Raw genomic sequence first — 15,381 nt, forward strand, 5'->3', positions numbered from 1 at the left:
CCCTGATCTAGTAGGTCCAAATCATAGGTACCAAGCTGTGCCAGTGGAGCTCTAATAGTACAGAAATCTTGCTGGCTCTCACAGAAGGGGTTCCCAGGGACAATCCTCCACTGCGTATGTGCCCAGGGCTGCCTTTCTGATGATCTCCAGGAAGGAAAACTAGAGGAGAGAGAGGGATTTACTGTTCTTTTATTTTGAAAATTGCAGGGAGAAACATGTTGTGTGGGCCATTGCATGGGCTGTGTCACTCTTCCTCTTCTGAGAACACCCACAAAGGAACATGACTGCTCCAAGTTCCAAATTTAGGTCCTGTCTGGAATAATATCTGCCTTAGACCTGGAAGAAAAATTCTGTTCCTTCAAATTCCAATGCAAGGAACAGCCATGATTTTCAAACTTCATAATCCTTAGGGCCTTTCAGAGAAACCAACAGGGAAATGCCCTTTTTCCTGAGAACTGTGACCTTTCCTAACATAAAGGCATGTTCCCCAGAGCAAAGCACCCATGTCACAGTGACCACCTTCTATGCCAAACTGTGTATTCCAAACATATTTTTACCAAAGCTAAAGACTGCTGGAATTTTTCAACACCTCTTTCTTTGAGTAAGTTTTCATGTTATCAATTGAAACTTTTGACTTTAAAAAAAAAAAATCAATTTCAGAAACAAAATAACTTGATGAAAAAATGAAAGCCTACACTGAACTTTTCTGTGCATCAAGTCCTTTTTCTAAAGAGGGCATTATACAGGTGCATATTGGTTGAAACTTGGATAAGAACTCCAGAGAAAAAGATTTAACAAACCATCTCTATTCTTTTGAGCAGTCAGTCTGATGCAAACTAGGCCAGTGTCTGCCCAGTTTAGTTACTGTAGATGCTTTACTTAATATATTATTTTGATGGCCCACAGCTGGTTTTCATCATGCTGCTAGAAGGTCTTTCCACAACCCTCTACAGAAAGTACAGATGGAATTATACCTTTTCAGTAGATTCACAGAAATTAAAGGTGGAAAATAAGTCCCTCTGTGCTGAAGTTAAGTCCTTAGTATTCTAACACTCTGTGCATTTAGAATAAGTGATTTTAAGGGATTTGAAAACTCTACCAAGTATCCCAAGGTCCAAGAAAATCTTGTCAATTTGCCTTGTATTTTTAACAGATTCTTTTTTTGCTGGATTTTAGCCCATGCAATGTGAAAGAGTCATGTGGTGCCAGCTTTAGTAATATAGCTGTATTCCAAAAAAATGAGGAGCTCACTCCTGACAATTCATGTGCACAAATGCCACATATGAAACTGCACAGCACTCTTGCCTGCAAAATCATTCATCTTAAAACTAGTAAGGACATGCATATTCTTCTGCAGGAAATAGAAATGCTCACTGAAGACCTGACTGCAAGTTCACTGAATTCAAAAGCAATTTTTCCATCGCAGCTTTGGCACATATCAGTTCAGGTTCCTACTAAGCAGCAGAAGCATTGCTTTGTTTAGTTAAGAATCTCTCATTTGAAGACTGGGGTTAGCAGGTGTGGATAAGAAAAAACACTTTTATGTAGCAGAGCAAAGTCCAGTCTCTTGTGTATAAATCAACCCATACAAGCAACTTTCATATAGTGCTTTCATTTTGTTGGATTTCTAAAAGGGTTTTGTTAACTCGTTCTACTTTTGTCATGGATACTTAAACCAGAGAGAAACAAGGTGAAAAAACCTTAGGGTATTGATTTTGTAACCTAGGAACTTATCCATCACACTCTTATCAATGGTCAAGTATGAAATAAAGGTTATGGCTGAAGATCACAGAGAAGGAAATGGATCATCATACACCAACATATGGTTAAGGTGACAAACTCCCTGCCAAATGTTTTGCAAATGCCAAAAATTGGTGAAAATTAAGTTTCATTAATGATTTTTAATTTAAAAAAAGCAACCAAACAAAATAATTTGGTAGTTATTAAATACAGAAAGATCAGTTCAGGATAGGCAGTCTCTGAGCTGTAAAGTGCTAGAGGTTTGGGGAGTTTTTACCAGAAGTATCAGATTTGCTTACCCTAATCTTACAGCAGCCTCTTTTAATCACTGCTGAAAACAGCATTTTGTGCTGAACAGCCCTTTCATCTGACTCAGTGTGGTCAGCCTTGGGTATTTAATGTCAGAAGTCAAGGAGAAGAGGTAGAAGTCTAGCTTGGCTGGACAGAGATCTTCTCTTGGAAATAAGGTAAAAAGGGAAGGTGCAGACTCAGTTGAAGCAAAGTCAGGTGACATGGGAAAAATACGGAAATGCTGCTTGCCACTCTAGGGAGAGAATTCATGAATTCATTTGGCCAAAGCTCAAGTGGAGATGAAGCTGCCAGAAATATGAAGAGCAATAAAAAGGTCTTTTTCAAATATGCAGTGTAGAAATAACATGGGCCATTTCCAGAATGAAAATGGTCACTTCCCCCACAGGGACATGGACAAGGCAGAGATGTTCAATACATTCTTTGCCTCTGTCTTCAACACTGATGATGGACTATGAGGGCCTCAGTGCCCTGAGCTGGAAGACCATGACTGTGAGAATGATCAGCTCCCAGCTGACTGAAATTGTGTGGGATCTGCTCCAGCTGGATCCCTACAACTCTACAGGGCCTGACGGGATTCAGCTGAGAATGTTCAATGAACTGGCTCATGTAATTCCAAAGCTTCTCTCAATGATTTTGGGAGTCAGGAGAGGTTCCAGCTAACTGGGAGTTGGTGAACATTATCCCAATTTTTCAAGAAGGACAAGGAGGACCTGGGAACCTACAGGCCTGTCAATCTCACTTCAGTGCCTGGTAAAGTTATGGAGGAGATTATTCTGGGAGGTATTGAAAAACAGCTGAAAGACAGCACAGTCATTGGTCTCAGTCAGCACAGCATCATGAGGAGAAAGTCCTGCACATTAAACCTGTTTTCCTTTTATGACAAGGCAACCCACCTAGCTGGGAAAGCCAGTAGATGTAATCTCTTTGGATTTCAACAAAGCTTTTGATACTGTCTCTCACACAATCCTGGACAAAACATCCAGCTTCCACCTGAATAGCTGTGATACATGATTGGTGAGTGACTGAGTCATGGGTCAGACATCAAGGAGAGTATGGAATGGGGTGACAGCAGGCTGGTGACTGGTCCCTACTAGGGTTCCACAGGGCTCCATCCTTGGCCCAGCTCTTTTCAGCCTCCTCATTAATGACCTGGGCACAGAATTTGAAGGATGTTTGCCAATGACACTAAACTGCCAGGGCAAGGGCGGGGATTGTCCTGCTCTGCTCTGCTCTGCTCTGCTCTGCTCTGCTCTGCTCTGCTCTGCTCTGGGGCAGCCTCACCTCAAGAACTCTGTGCACTTTTGGGCACCACAATATAAAAAAGACATTGGGCTTCTAGAGAGCATTCAAAGAAGGGTCACAAGGATGGTGAAGGGTCTGGAGGGGAAGGCATATGAGAAGCAGCTGAGGTCACTTGGTCTCTTCAGCCTGGAGAAAAGGAGACTGAGAGGAGACCTCATTGCAGTTGGAATTTCCTTGTGAGGGGAAGTGGACAGGCAGGCACTGATCTTTTCACTCTCATGAACAGTGACAGGACTCAAGGGAATGACCTGAAGTTGTGTCAGGGGAGGATTAGGTTAAATGTCAGGAAAATGTTCTTCACCCAGAGGGTGTCTGAACATTGGAACAGGCTCCTCAGGGAAGTGGTCACAGCCCCAGGCCCATCTGATTTCAAGAAGTGTTTACACAATGCTCTCAGGCACAGGGTGGGATTCCTGGGATGTCCCATACAGGGACCCAAGCTAGACTCAGTGATCTTCCAACTCAGTGATTCTGTTCTACAATTCTACGATTCACGGTGCCTATGTATGAATTTCTGTGGTCTTCAAAATGCCCCCAGAACTTTGCAATTTTCAGAGTTTTCTCAGCAATAATTTGTAATATTTTGAGGCCCTCAAGATGTGTTGACTCAGATGAAAGAGAGCTCAACAGGCAGAGATGGATGATTAACAGAGCTAGCATTTGTAAGATAATAAGAATTTTCATCCCTCAAACCAATAAAATAGCACAACCTGAAACAATTTCTCAAGAGTTGCTTTGGCTACAGTATAATTAAAGCATCTGACTTAAACATGACCGCCAAAACCAAAGCAATATGTTCAAAATAAAATTCATTAAACAGGAAAAAGACAAAATATTTAAAATATTTTAAAGAAGCATTAGAAATTGGCCTCAGAGTTATAGTCAGGTTTTATAAAAAATTATTTAGGAAAATAATTAAAGGCAGCACGTACACCCCTTTATACTCTTCTGATGATTCAAAAACATCATAAACACTGCCTAAATAATGAGCTAAATACTGCTTACTATTCTTGTTGCTGCAGAATAGCTTATAGAGCATATGAGTAAAACTGGCCCAGTGTTTTACTTAAAAATAAATTGTAGTAGTAGGTAGACCAAGTATATATATATATATATATATCTATATATATCTATATATATATCTATATATATATATAGATATATATATATATATATATATATATAGATATATAGATATATATTCCAAGGGGAAAAGTATTTTTTTGACAAACTGAAACAGTGATAATGCTAACAGTGTAGGTACAGATCTTAGGCCTTAAATGACTTTTGACAAACACTGTCACAGAAGATGGTGAAAGACCTGCCACCATTCAGCAGAGTCTTCCAAGTATCCAAGTATTCTAACTAGTTTCAATATGAAATAAAGAGTCCAGCCCATTCTCCTCACTGATCGCATTTATGGAGACACTTCTCCCTGGTCATTAAAACAAATATTCACGTATCTACCACTCATTGTATGTTGCTGAATACTGTTTTCCATAAAGAAATTAACTGACTGTAATAAATTGCAGGATGGTAGTTCTGTTCTGCACAGATCTGTTTGCTTAGATGAAGTAAATAAACTAGATTTCTATCTACCCACTCCCTATGTCCTTCATTTGTGTTCTGCATCCAACTAGATTGTACTAAGGAGGGAAAGAAAAATAAAGGAAACACATGAAATACAACGTTAGTCTTTCAAGTACATCCTTTCAATGTGGAGATTACACAGTAGGTGCTTAACATATGGAGGATACAGTCTGGGCTATACTGATCTCCATGCAGATACAGATAAACACAGGCATAGAGTGGCATGAGTGAATCCATCAATTTAATGCCATTAGGTCCTCCCACCTGAGGATCACATATAGGACAGGGATAAAATTTTTGTCCAATTGGAAGTTGAAATCAGCATTTTTAGAGGTTTCTGCTCAGATGCCCTAATCTATGACTGCTCAAACCTAATATTCCCTGAAGGTGTGCCATGGGAATTGCAGTGAATGGGTTCAGGCTTAACCACTCCATAGGTCGCATAATAGTGCATTATGGTACCACTTGCCATTCCCTTAACAAACTCTTCTTTGTTTCTCAGTTTCAACCTTGTGATTGCTGCACTGGAAATACGTAGGAAGTGCTCCAGGAAGTGAAAAATCTGGCTCACTTCACATGAATAAGCATTTCAGTGAATGCCACAAAATCGACATTTCATGAGCATACTCTCTGCTGCAAACATCACTGAGATACCTCAACCTTTAACTGTAAGCAAATAAAATATAAATGTTTTGCTAGCACATAGGTGGTGCCTTCTGTCTTTCTGTTTCATTTTTCACAGCAAAGACCTTAACAGGCACAAGCACAGTGTTGCAGTGGGAGTGAAGAGACACCCAGAGCAACCCAAGTAAGATCCCACAGAATAACATGGTGCCAACTCGATTTTCCACCTTCTGGTCTGGTTGCAGCCTAGAGTTTCACTCTCACTTCTACGTGAAGAGTGCAGAGTTTATAACCCTTGCATACAACTTCAATCTAAGGTGATACGATTTGCATAGTGTCTCAACTTTGCTTACATCCAAATGGCTAAAAGTGTCTCCTTACCATTTACAGGATCAGTACTAAGGGAAATCAGAATTAATAGAGCAAGTCCTTGACAGAATTACCCAGCAGAGTTATTCCCAGGAAGTGGTGGAGCAAGTCAGCAGGGGTTAAATATTTTTACCCCTCACTCTTCACACTGTCTACACTGACATCAGCCATCCTAAAAGAGACAGAAATTAGGACTTTACCAATTCCATACACTTGTCAGAGCACCTTTCAGTTGTGTTTGTCTACTGAAATAGATACATAGATCTCTCTGCAGAACACAAACACAGCCCTAGGTGGATTTTCATCCTAGGGAGGTTTAGTTGTCTCTTTTTAGAACAGATGAAATACTTTGGATGTAGTCAAAGGCAAACTAGTAATTATGCCTTGGTTTCCCAAGTTCAGCTCAGTGCTCTGTCCACCTGCTAAGCCTTCCCACACTCCTTAGTGTACCAGTAAAACCAGCTTTGACTATTCCTAGAGAGGTGTAAGTGAGACTTACCTCAAAGGAACCCTTAAAATTAATTATGCAGATGATTGGGATACAGGGTGGATTGTTTCAAATCCTTCTCTGAGGTCTATTGTGGGGAGAGGACATTTAGCACACGTTAAAGATCTCTTATGACATTTATGACAGAGGAAATGGGGTACAAATTTCCAAGTAACAACCACCATCTGCACTAGATTTTGTCACTGTGGCTAAATATGTCTATGGCTTATTCAGGACTTCATAATCAGATGGACTGCAACCATACATGGTCATGGCTAGCACACAAATGCTGCTGAGGACCTGCAGATTGCATCTTCACAAGTAGCTCAGTGATGGAAGGAGCATTACAGTTTCCCCAACAATTAATACCCTAACTGTGTCAACAAGGGAGAAATCAGGAAACTCCAACCTTGCAGCAAGTCTTTTAGAAAACAACCCAGACAGGAATACAGACTGGTCAAAGCATTCATATTCCCTCAAGTCCAAAAAAGCCTGAAGCCACAGGAAAATAGAAATAGAGGGAAATGTGCATTAAAAAAATCATCAGTAGATATGACCCTTTCGTACGGTTGAATTGCACCAATTTACTGATTCCCTTCCAATCTTATTTTCTGTAAGCCTTTAAATAAAAAGATATTTCTGGTTTTATTTTTAGACAGGCAAGATTTTTCTACTGAACTCTCAGTTGCAAGTGTTTTTTCTTTTTATTTCAGTCTAACAGTGCTGGGATTTAGCACTTGTGCGTTTCATCAACACCATGATTTGTGGCAAAATGTTTTAATACAACATGGAATTTCATCTCAATTTTGCAGACAACTGTCATATGCAGAAATAGTGGTAAAGAAAAGAATTTCACTTCCTAATCTTCATCACAGGATTTGTAATGAGGTCACTGAGGTTTGTTCCACTCTCAGAGGGTCTGGATCATTATCTGCAGGCCTCCAGCATTACACTATATCTTCTGTACATTTCTCCTATTACTTTCTCTTGAAATTGATTGCAAAAGAGAAAAAAATGAAAAAAGAACAGAAAAGTTCTGATAGAGAGTAAAAAATAATATGAACTTTAATTCAGGTGGGCCATTAATTCTAAATTAAATTTATCCATGTGCTGTTGGCTATCAGCATAGAGAAGCTGGGGCTGACACATCAGGCCAGTGCTGCTCCTTGTAACAGCTAGTCCATAGTCAGAATCATCTTTACAAGAAAATGTACTTCTAGGAAACAACAGAGGAAAAGGTTGCCAAAAAAACCTCAAAATGCTGATTTAATCCTGCTGCACAGTGAATAACTTTATATTTTAGTTGCTTTTATCTTTGTGAGATTGAAATATAAATAAGATTTTAAAGACAGTAGAACATAAATGCTGAATAACTTCTGGTCTCTTACCATTTTGTATCTCCCACAGAAATATTAATCAACATATGTTATTATGCCATTAGTCATCCTGACCAAGACTGGCTGGAGAAGGACAATGCATTTGCATATTTCTCTGGAGCCTAATTCATAACTTGTAGAAATCAAAAAGGATCTCTCCAGGCTGCATGTGATTAGTGTCATCACTGTAATCACAGTGATAGCATCAGTTCATTAACAGTGAGTGTCTTCCTACCTTAATTGCCTTGGCTCTGCTGATGAGACCATCTTGTTGAGCACTTCCAATGAGCAGATCTACTTTCCGAAGCCGAGGGCGCTGCAGGGCTTTAGCCAAAGGTTCCCGGAGGTAAATTCCATCCATCACTGGACCCCAGTACTGGAATGGGCCACTTATAGCTAGCAGCTATGTTGGGGAAAAAAAAAAAAAAGAGCAAGAATTCTACAGTTGATTCAGCTTATCCTTTAAATTGTATTTTATTTATGCTTAATTCATCTTATCTGATTCCCTTCTAGTGAACAAGTCACCAGGTAATCTAAGTGCAGGAAACAATGATTTTGCTGACAGTCTCAGTACGTGAAACAAACTGAAGAGGCCAAGAGAAATGTTGGTCTTATAGTCATAAAAATGCTGTTTTAAACTAAGGATTGACTCCATGCTGGTCCTCATTGGAAAATTTATTGCAGGTGGGTGTTTTAATTTGTGGGTAAAAGATTCGTCTTTAGAATTATTCATACTGCACCTTTCACAAGCCTCTCACTTCAAATACTGAACACTGACATCCCACCCTGGTTAATTTTCTGCATAAATTCTGTTATTAAAGCTACAGACATTTGACTCTCCTCTAGAGTAACACCCAGGGACAGTCAAGAGGGAACCGAAAGAAGGGAAAAAACAATATTTAGATTTATTTCATAAGACATTATTAAAGCAGTGTAATAGGAATTTAGTCTAAAGGAGAATCAAATTGTGAGTATTCACAGCTCAGAGCTGGATGTCATGGACAACAACTTCCTTCCACCAAAAATAGTCTAGTTCCTCTTTCACAAGGATTCAGACTAAATTATTTTTTAAGCTTTCTCACAGCTTTGTGTGAATGGAAAGTTTTTGATTTCTTGCCAGTGGCATATGCTTTGCTGTGTTGTACCTTAGTTTGAGCATCATTGAGGACACGAGCAGGCAGCTGACGAAGGCAGGCTACAATTTCCTCACTGGTGGATGAAGGGCATCCCACATCTTCAGCCAGGGCTGCTGCTTGGGTCTGTGCCCTCCTGGTAGTAATTATGGATGCTGGAGAAAAAGCTGAGCCTCCCTATAAAAAAACCCCACAATATCAGTCAACATATGTTGTCAGAACACCTGGTTCCCTGGTGCAGGTACAAAAGATTAAAAGAAAAATCCTTCCACCTGCAGAACATAAAACCCTGGCTTTTAAATTAAAATAAGTGTGTTCTAAAGATCAAGGCAAAGGGGCGAAGGGTCAGTTAGGCTGTTTCCAGCTCTGTCACAGTTATTTTGGAAAAGCTCTAAGTGTCATAACATTATGTGTCGAACCAAATCAGAAATCTTTCTGAAAACTTTGGTGGAAGGAGAAACATTGAGTAGATACAAAGAGGTGCTGTGAGGCACATGAGGGAATGGAGAGCCCATCTTACAAGAGCAGACTAAATGGAGTTTTATCATAGCTCTGATAAACAAGGACTGAGAGCAGGTGTGATGTCCATAAAGAAAAGCTTTTTCTACCTTGGGACAATGCTGGTACAAGGACAAATGAGCACTAAGTATTCACATTGAGTGTAAATCAACTTCAGCCAGAAACCAAAGGTAACTAGCAGAAGGAGCAGGGAGGGTCTGGAAGTGCAATGAACTGAGGAAATAGGAACAAAAGACTAAAGGAAACTGCAGAAGATTAACCAGAGCATGAAGATCAAAACCAGAGCACAGGCTACAGTTCAATCTCTACCCCAGACTCTTCGTATTCTTTTTACAGCTGTAACATAGCAAGTGTTCTTAACAAGAAAGGATGGCACAACGTTTTTGAGTAAACATGGAAACTAGTTGCTGCAAATGCAGATAAATTAGTTTAAATCTGGTAAGATCTGACCTAGAGCAGAAAGGTTGGAATAGTGCTGACATGGTTCAAATGACTAATTTCCAAACATTTGCATCAGTTTACTGATAATAGCTGCTAAGATTAGCTTCTGTACTCTAAAAAACCCCACAACCTAGATGCACGATATGAAAGACCCTGATCTATTGAACTGATTAATGTACTTCTTACTGAATTTGCTCAAAGCATAACTACAAGTCTTGAAAAGCAAGTTAAAAAGAAACAAAAACCAAGCAGCAAATCTTTAAATTGAAATTGTCTCAAACCTCTGAGCCCAAAGAACTCTGTGAAGCCCTGGCAAGCATCCACAACATTTTTTATATTTCAAACAAGCAGAGCCATTGATACTAATGGGATACCATTGCTCACAGCTGGAGAAATTGATTTCCAAAAATAGTGAGAAAGGCAACTTGGGTTTGGGTGTAGAGACAGTCTTTATAGTTCAGTGCATGCAGAACTTCCAGTGGTACTACCCTCCTGAAAGATTTGCCTTCTTTTTTAACAGATCTGGAAAACAAGCACTGTTATTAGCCTAATGATTGAGATGAAAATGGTTGCAGATAAGCAAGAGAGAAACCTAATTTTTGATCTGCTCCACTGTAAGAAACATCTTGAGTTTTAACAGAGTGGAAGAACTAAAGAAGAAGAAATAAACACCACTTGGTCTTATTCCTCAGTTCGGCACTCAATTTAGATGAGAACTCAAGTGAGCAATGGGCTTTATTCTCTCACAGGATTTGCAGTGGCTTATTTTGTGTTTGTAAGGCATGATATTTGCCAGCTGCTGACTAGGTGCACTGACTCAGCTGCTCATGGGAGAGAAAGAAAAATATCTTTGATGAGAGTATCTTGTCTGTGGGTGGGTTCCCAGCACACAGAGTGAGAACCATTTATTTTAACCTGGCCTTTGGAAGACCATGTTCATCAGAGCTGTGATGAGTGAGACTAGAAAAGTCTCACACCGTGTAAGCTTCCCTCAGAAAAGGAGTTTCCTTTCATTTCATGTGGAGTAAGGAATTATAAGCCCCCTCAATACAGCAAACAAATGAAATCCACTAATACCCACTAATCTGGCAAACATATTCTTCCACATCAGATCTGAACGTGTTCAGCATGCTTTATCAAGTATCCAGTACCTCCAAATGGCATTCATTTAAAAAAAAGCAAAACAAAATCATAAAAAATTAAAGGACTTCAGTTTCCTGAACTCCAAAAGTTTCACGGATTTTGAAAGTGTCAGTTTTCGTGGAAAATCTGAAGTTGCCCTGTTAAAAGGCCAAGTTTGGTAGGGAAAGAGTACTGAAATCAGATGATATATGGAATCCAAAAATTCACTGGGACCAAGCAAACATCCTTGTGTGTGCTTGATTTTGAACACATTTCCTCCTGGAGATTTTAAAAGCTGTGCAAAGTTTCCCCGTATCAGATATCTACAACCTGAAATATTGCCCTGAGGTCATGTACTGAGCAAAACAAAGACTGCAAATAGTTCTGAATAGAAGTGTCCCCCAAGTTCTCTACTGCAGGGGCAGATCTAAAAGCTTGGGCAGGCAAATCTTCATGTCACAGCACAGGATGTGTATGGGCTGGCAGAAGATACAGCCAAAGATCAATGAGTAAAACAAAACCCCCAAGCTTCAGCAAATTCATTTCTGAACGGAGAAGAGCTTGATGGAGCCTCAATTTGGCTGTGGATAATTTCTATTCTTTCTGTGAGTGGCTATAACAGGTTTATTTGCTCTTTAATTTTTCTTCCATTTTCCATGTTAATGGCCACTTCCTCATTTTGCTTTTTTTGGTAACACCCATATTCAGGAAGCAAGTCTTGCATCTGGGGTTTGAAAGAGACCAAATCTTTGGGGTTTGAAAGAGATGTGGAATCTACTATTATTCATCATGTTTAATTTTTGCTAGGACTGGAAGCAGGGGATAGAGAAACACGAGGCATCATTCAAAGAGTATTTGGAAACAATACCATTATGTTTGCTTCCAAGGTATATCCAAAATATGTTCAAGGCTTTACAAACGTGACTTCTCTTAGTTATGCAAGCAAAACTGTACCACTACTCTGCTTTACAAATGTACATCAAAATTCAGGGTCACTGTTTCTTCATTACTGTCAAAAAAACCCCAAAACCTTCAGGAACAAATAAGTAAGAATAGAAGCTGGTATTGCCTAGAACTAATTTTCTTTCTTTTTTTGAGCCTGCAGTTTTCACAATAAACAGAAATCTTCCCTAAACACTGAATTCATATTACAGGTGGACTCAGGACAGAGAGAATAACCGAGCTACACTTAGCAGTTCCCTCTTTTCCTAAAAAAAACTATGATTTATTTGTGTGATTAGTCCCAGAAACCAATAATGGAGGACTTGTGTACTTTAAAAAATAGTACTACTTAGGCAGAAGCAGAAATATTGGAGGGTCTATTTGTTTCCATTACATGACACCCAGATTACCATCAACATGACAGAATCATGAATCAGAAAACCAAAAATCATGAGATCAGCTCAAGAATAACAAACACTGTGTTCTTTTTGTTAGTCCTCTGGTTTTTAATTGTCCAAGAATTCTCTTGTACCCATGAACACAAGAGCTAAAAAATTTCCTTTTAAAACTAACAAGTGAAATCTTAGCTGTTCCAGCAGAGTTGTTTTTTGAAAGTGAACCTCTAAAAAATGACATATACAATAAAGTTGTAGTCATTAGTCACTTTGTCATCACTGGGGGATCATTTAGAAGTGATTTACAGGGAACTGAAGCCACACACACTTCTTGTTTTAGCTGTCCTTACATATGGACCCACAACAAGGGGAAAGAGGAAGAGAGACGAAGTTCTATTGACATTTTTGACATCGACCCGAAAGTGTTCAAAAGTGCTAAGAAAAAGCAATTGCAGCTGTGTTACACAATCCACAACAGCAATGTTACACTGCTCTCCAAAATTTATAGGAATAGGAGGAATTTTAGAGTGTTGAGCAATAGCACCTACTGCAACAAGTGATGGCATTGAAAATGGGAGGCAAAGCCTTCGGTACTATTTAGTTCAGGGACCAGGAGTATTGCCAGCATTTCTTAATTTCTCTTTTCAGTATCAGAGGTTCAGATACACAATAGAAATTCAGATACCAGGAAAGGTTGCAGCTCACAATGGTGAGAAGCTGATGAATCAGTATTACATGAAGGTGAATTCTCACTTTGTTATCAGGCTGTGACCAGCTGAGCTGGGGCTGGTGCCTCTTGCAAATGTTTCTTTTGGGACATCAGAGCTCAACAGCCTTTCATTGGTGCTATCTCAGCTATCCCACTTCTTCCTTCACAAGCTCTTGCTGCTATTCTGATGAGATGATAAAAAAGAATATACAGACCTCTGTTTGGTTTGTGTGGCCATGTTTTGGTAGTGAGAGAGTCTAAATGAAATAATTGCAGTGTTGTGAGGAAGAGTGAGAGTGGAAAATCCCAGATGGCCATAATCATGCTTTACTTCTCATTATCCTGCTCTGTTTAATTGGTAATAAATTAAACTAATTAAAATTAATTAGTTTAATTTCCCTGTCTGTGCTGGTAACCAGTGGGTGATCTCTCCCTGTACTTATCTTGACCCATGAGATTTTAATTTTATTTTCTCTCTTCTTCTAGCTGAGGAGGGCAGAGCAGGTTTAGTGGGCAGCTGGTGTCCAGGCACAGTGAACCCACCACAGAGCTATCACTGTACTCTGTACCTTTCTCTCACAACATATCTGGAAAAGACAATTGCAATATAAGCTGCAGTGCTGAATGTCTTTTGATTCCTCATTTAGTTTGGAAGCTCACTTCTGCAAAATCTTTCAAAAATTATTCAGAACACATCTAATGATTAGAAACTTCCCTGGAACTAGATTTTATCACCCACACTCTGCAAACCCAAATGCAGCTTCCTCTCCTCACATCACAATCTTTTGTTTTTTTCCCAAACTGACTTGAAAATGAAATTATTTCTTGTCTCCTCAACACACACACTCCCTGCAAGTGCATGGGGTTTCTCTGATGGCTGCAGCCAGAGCAGGCTCTCTGTGTGCCCTGAACCATGCTATAGGCAATGCAAACAGCAGTTACAGTAACATCACCAAAAAGATCAAAAGACATCTAATGCAAACAGTCAGAGCAAGGAAATGTCCTGAGAATTCTATTTTCCCAAAAGAGCCAGCTGTACAGCAATATTTTATTTGTTAAAAATAGGCACTCTCTAGGCTCAGATGCACACAGTTCCCAGCCAGAAGTATCTGTCAGACCATCTGGTTTGACCTCCAGGATAGCCAGGGCTCTTCCATTTCCTGACTGCTGAGCTCAAGTGCTTCCTATCCCTTAAAACATGGCTTGTGTTTGATCTTGTATGAAGCATTTAAGCTGGGCTCAGAGACACAGAAATGGATATTCAGCCTTGTCCTTGGCAGTTTGAAGGATAATTACTCCACGGACAGGCAACAGGACCTTATTTCTGTTTGAGGGTGTCTTCAGTTTCAGTTAATGCCAGGTTAAAGATATGTTTAAACCTTCTTTTCTTTTCCCTGCAAATATAAGCAAGCTGCAACTAAACAACCACTGACTCACATTCACAATGAGTTCAGGAGATTATTCTTTAACAGACTGGATTTAAAGTAGTTGTTTTCAATTTGGACCCTATTTGCTTTTTTCTTTCAGGGTTGTTTTCCAATGTCCTTCACTGGTTTTCCTTAGTTAACCAATTCTTGCATAGTGACCAGTGCTTACAAGACACCAAGCATGCAGGGCTCTCTGTGATGATATTAATGTCATTTTTCCAGGCTTTCATGAAGTCTGGAGAAGTAGAAAGCTTTGGGAACAGTTCAAGGAGTCTGTCACAGCTAAGAAGACATTTGGCAGACACCTAGCAAACACCAGCACAGGGAGTGGGACAGGGAATGGTCAGGTCAGTCCAGCAATGGAAGGGGGGAGCTAAGAAAGAAACATTTTTCCCACCATAATTGTCTACTAGACTGTAATTTCCATATAAAAATGGAGGGAAGGAAGGGTGCTCTCTCTTATATAAAAAATAAATTTTTGAAGAAGGAAAATTACTTTTTCATATATCAGCCTTTGCAAACCCCTCTTTGCTGACATCAGAGGCAGCCCTGCAAGGACAATGTTCCTCTCACAAATGACTCACAGAGAGCCTGTGTCAGGTTAGTGACTTCAATAACAGGATATGAATATTTCTAAGATGACATATAAAGCCTCTCTTAATTCATACAAGCATTTTCTTCCATTTAGATGTAAACACTACCTTATCAGTTATCCAGTTATCCTATTTGACATGAGGTATTGGCTAAATGCACAGAAATGGTAAATCAGCTCTCATCCTTGCACAGGAGCAGACAGCCACCAGTAACAGGCAGAAATGACACGGAAATGGAGAATTCTATCTACCACCCTTCACTGCAAACTCATCTGTTCCTCTACGAGCACGATACATACA

General features: G+C 39.6%; 1 protein-coding gene across 1 annotated transcript in view; it reads right to left on the bottom strand.

Annotated features, from left to right (window-relative positions):
• TG (thyroglobulin) overlaps nt 1-15,381 on the bottom strand; it is a 145,949-nt gene that overhangs the window by 21,162 nt on the left and 109,406 nt on the right. The window contains exons 42-43 of the mRNA XM_077781935.1: nt 8,946-9,110; nt 8,036-8,203 (exon numbers count right to left, since the gene is read on the bottom strand). Of these exons, the coding sequence (XP_077638061.1) occupies nt 8,036-8,203; nt 8,946-9,110 (333 nt within the window). The remainder of the gene's footprint in view (nt 1-8,035; nt 8,204-8,945; nt 9,111-15,381) is intronic.

This window comes from Lonchura striata, chromosome 1 (genome assembly GCF_046129695.1).
Source record: "Lonchura striata isolate bLonStr1 chromosome 1, bLonStr1.mat, whole genome shotgun sequence".
In the NCBI taxonomy this organism is placed as follows: Eukaryota; Metazoa; Chordata; class Aves; order Passeriformes; family Estrildidae; genus Lonchura; species Lonchura striata.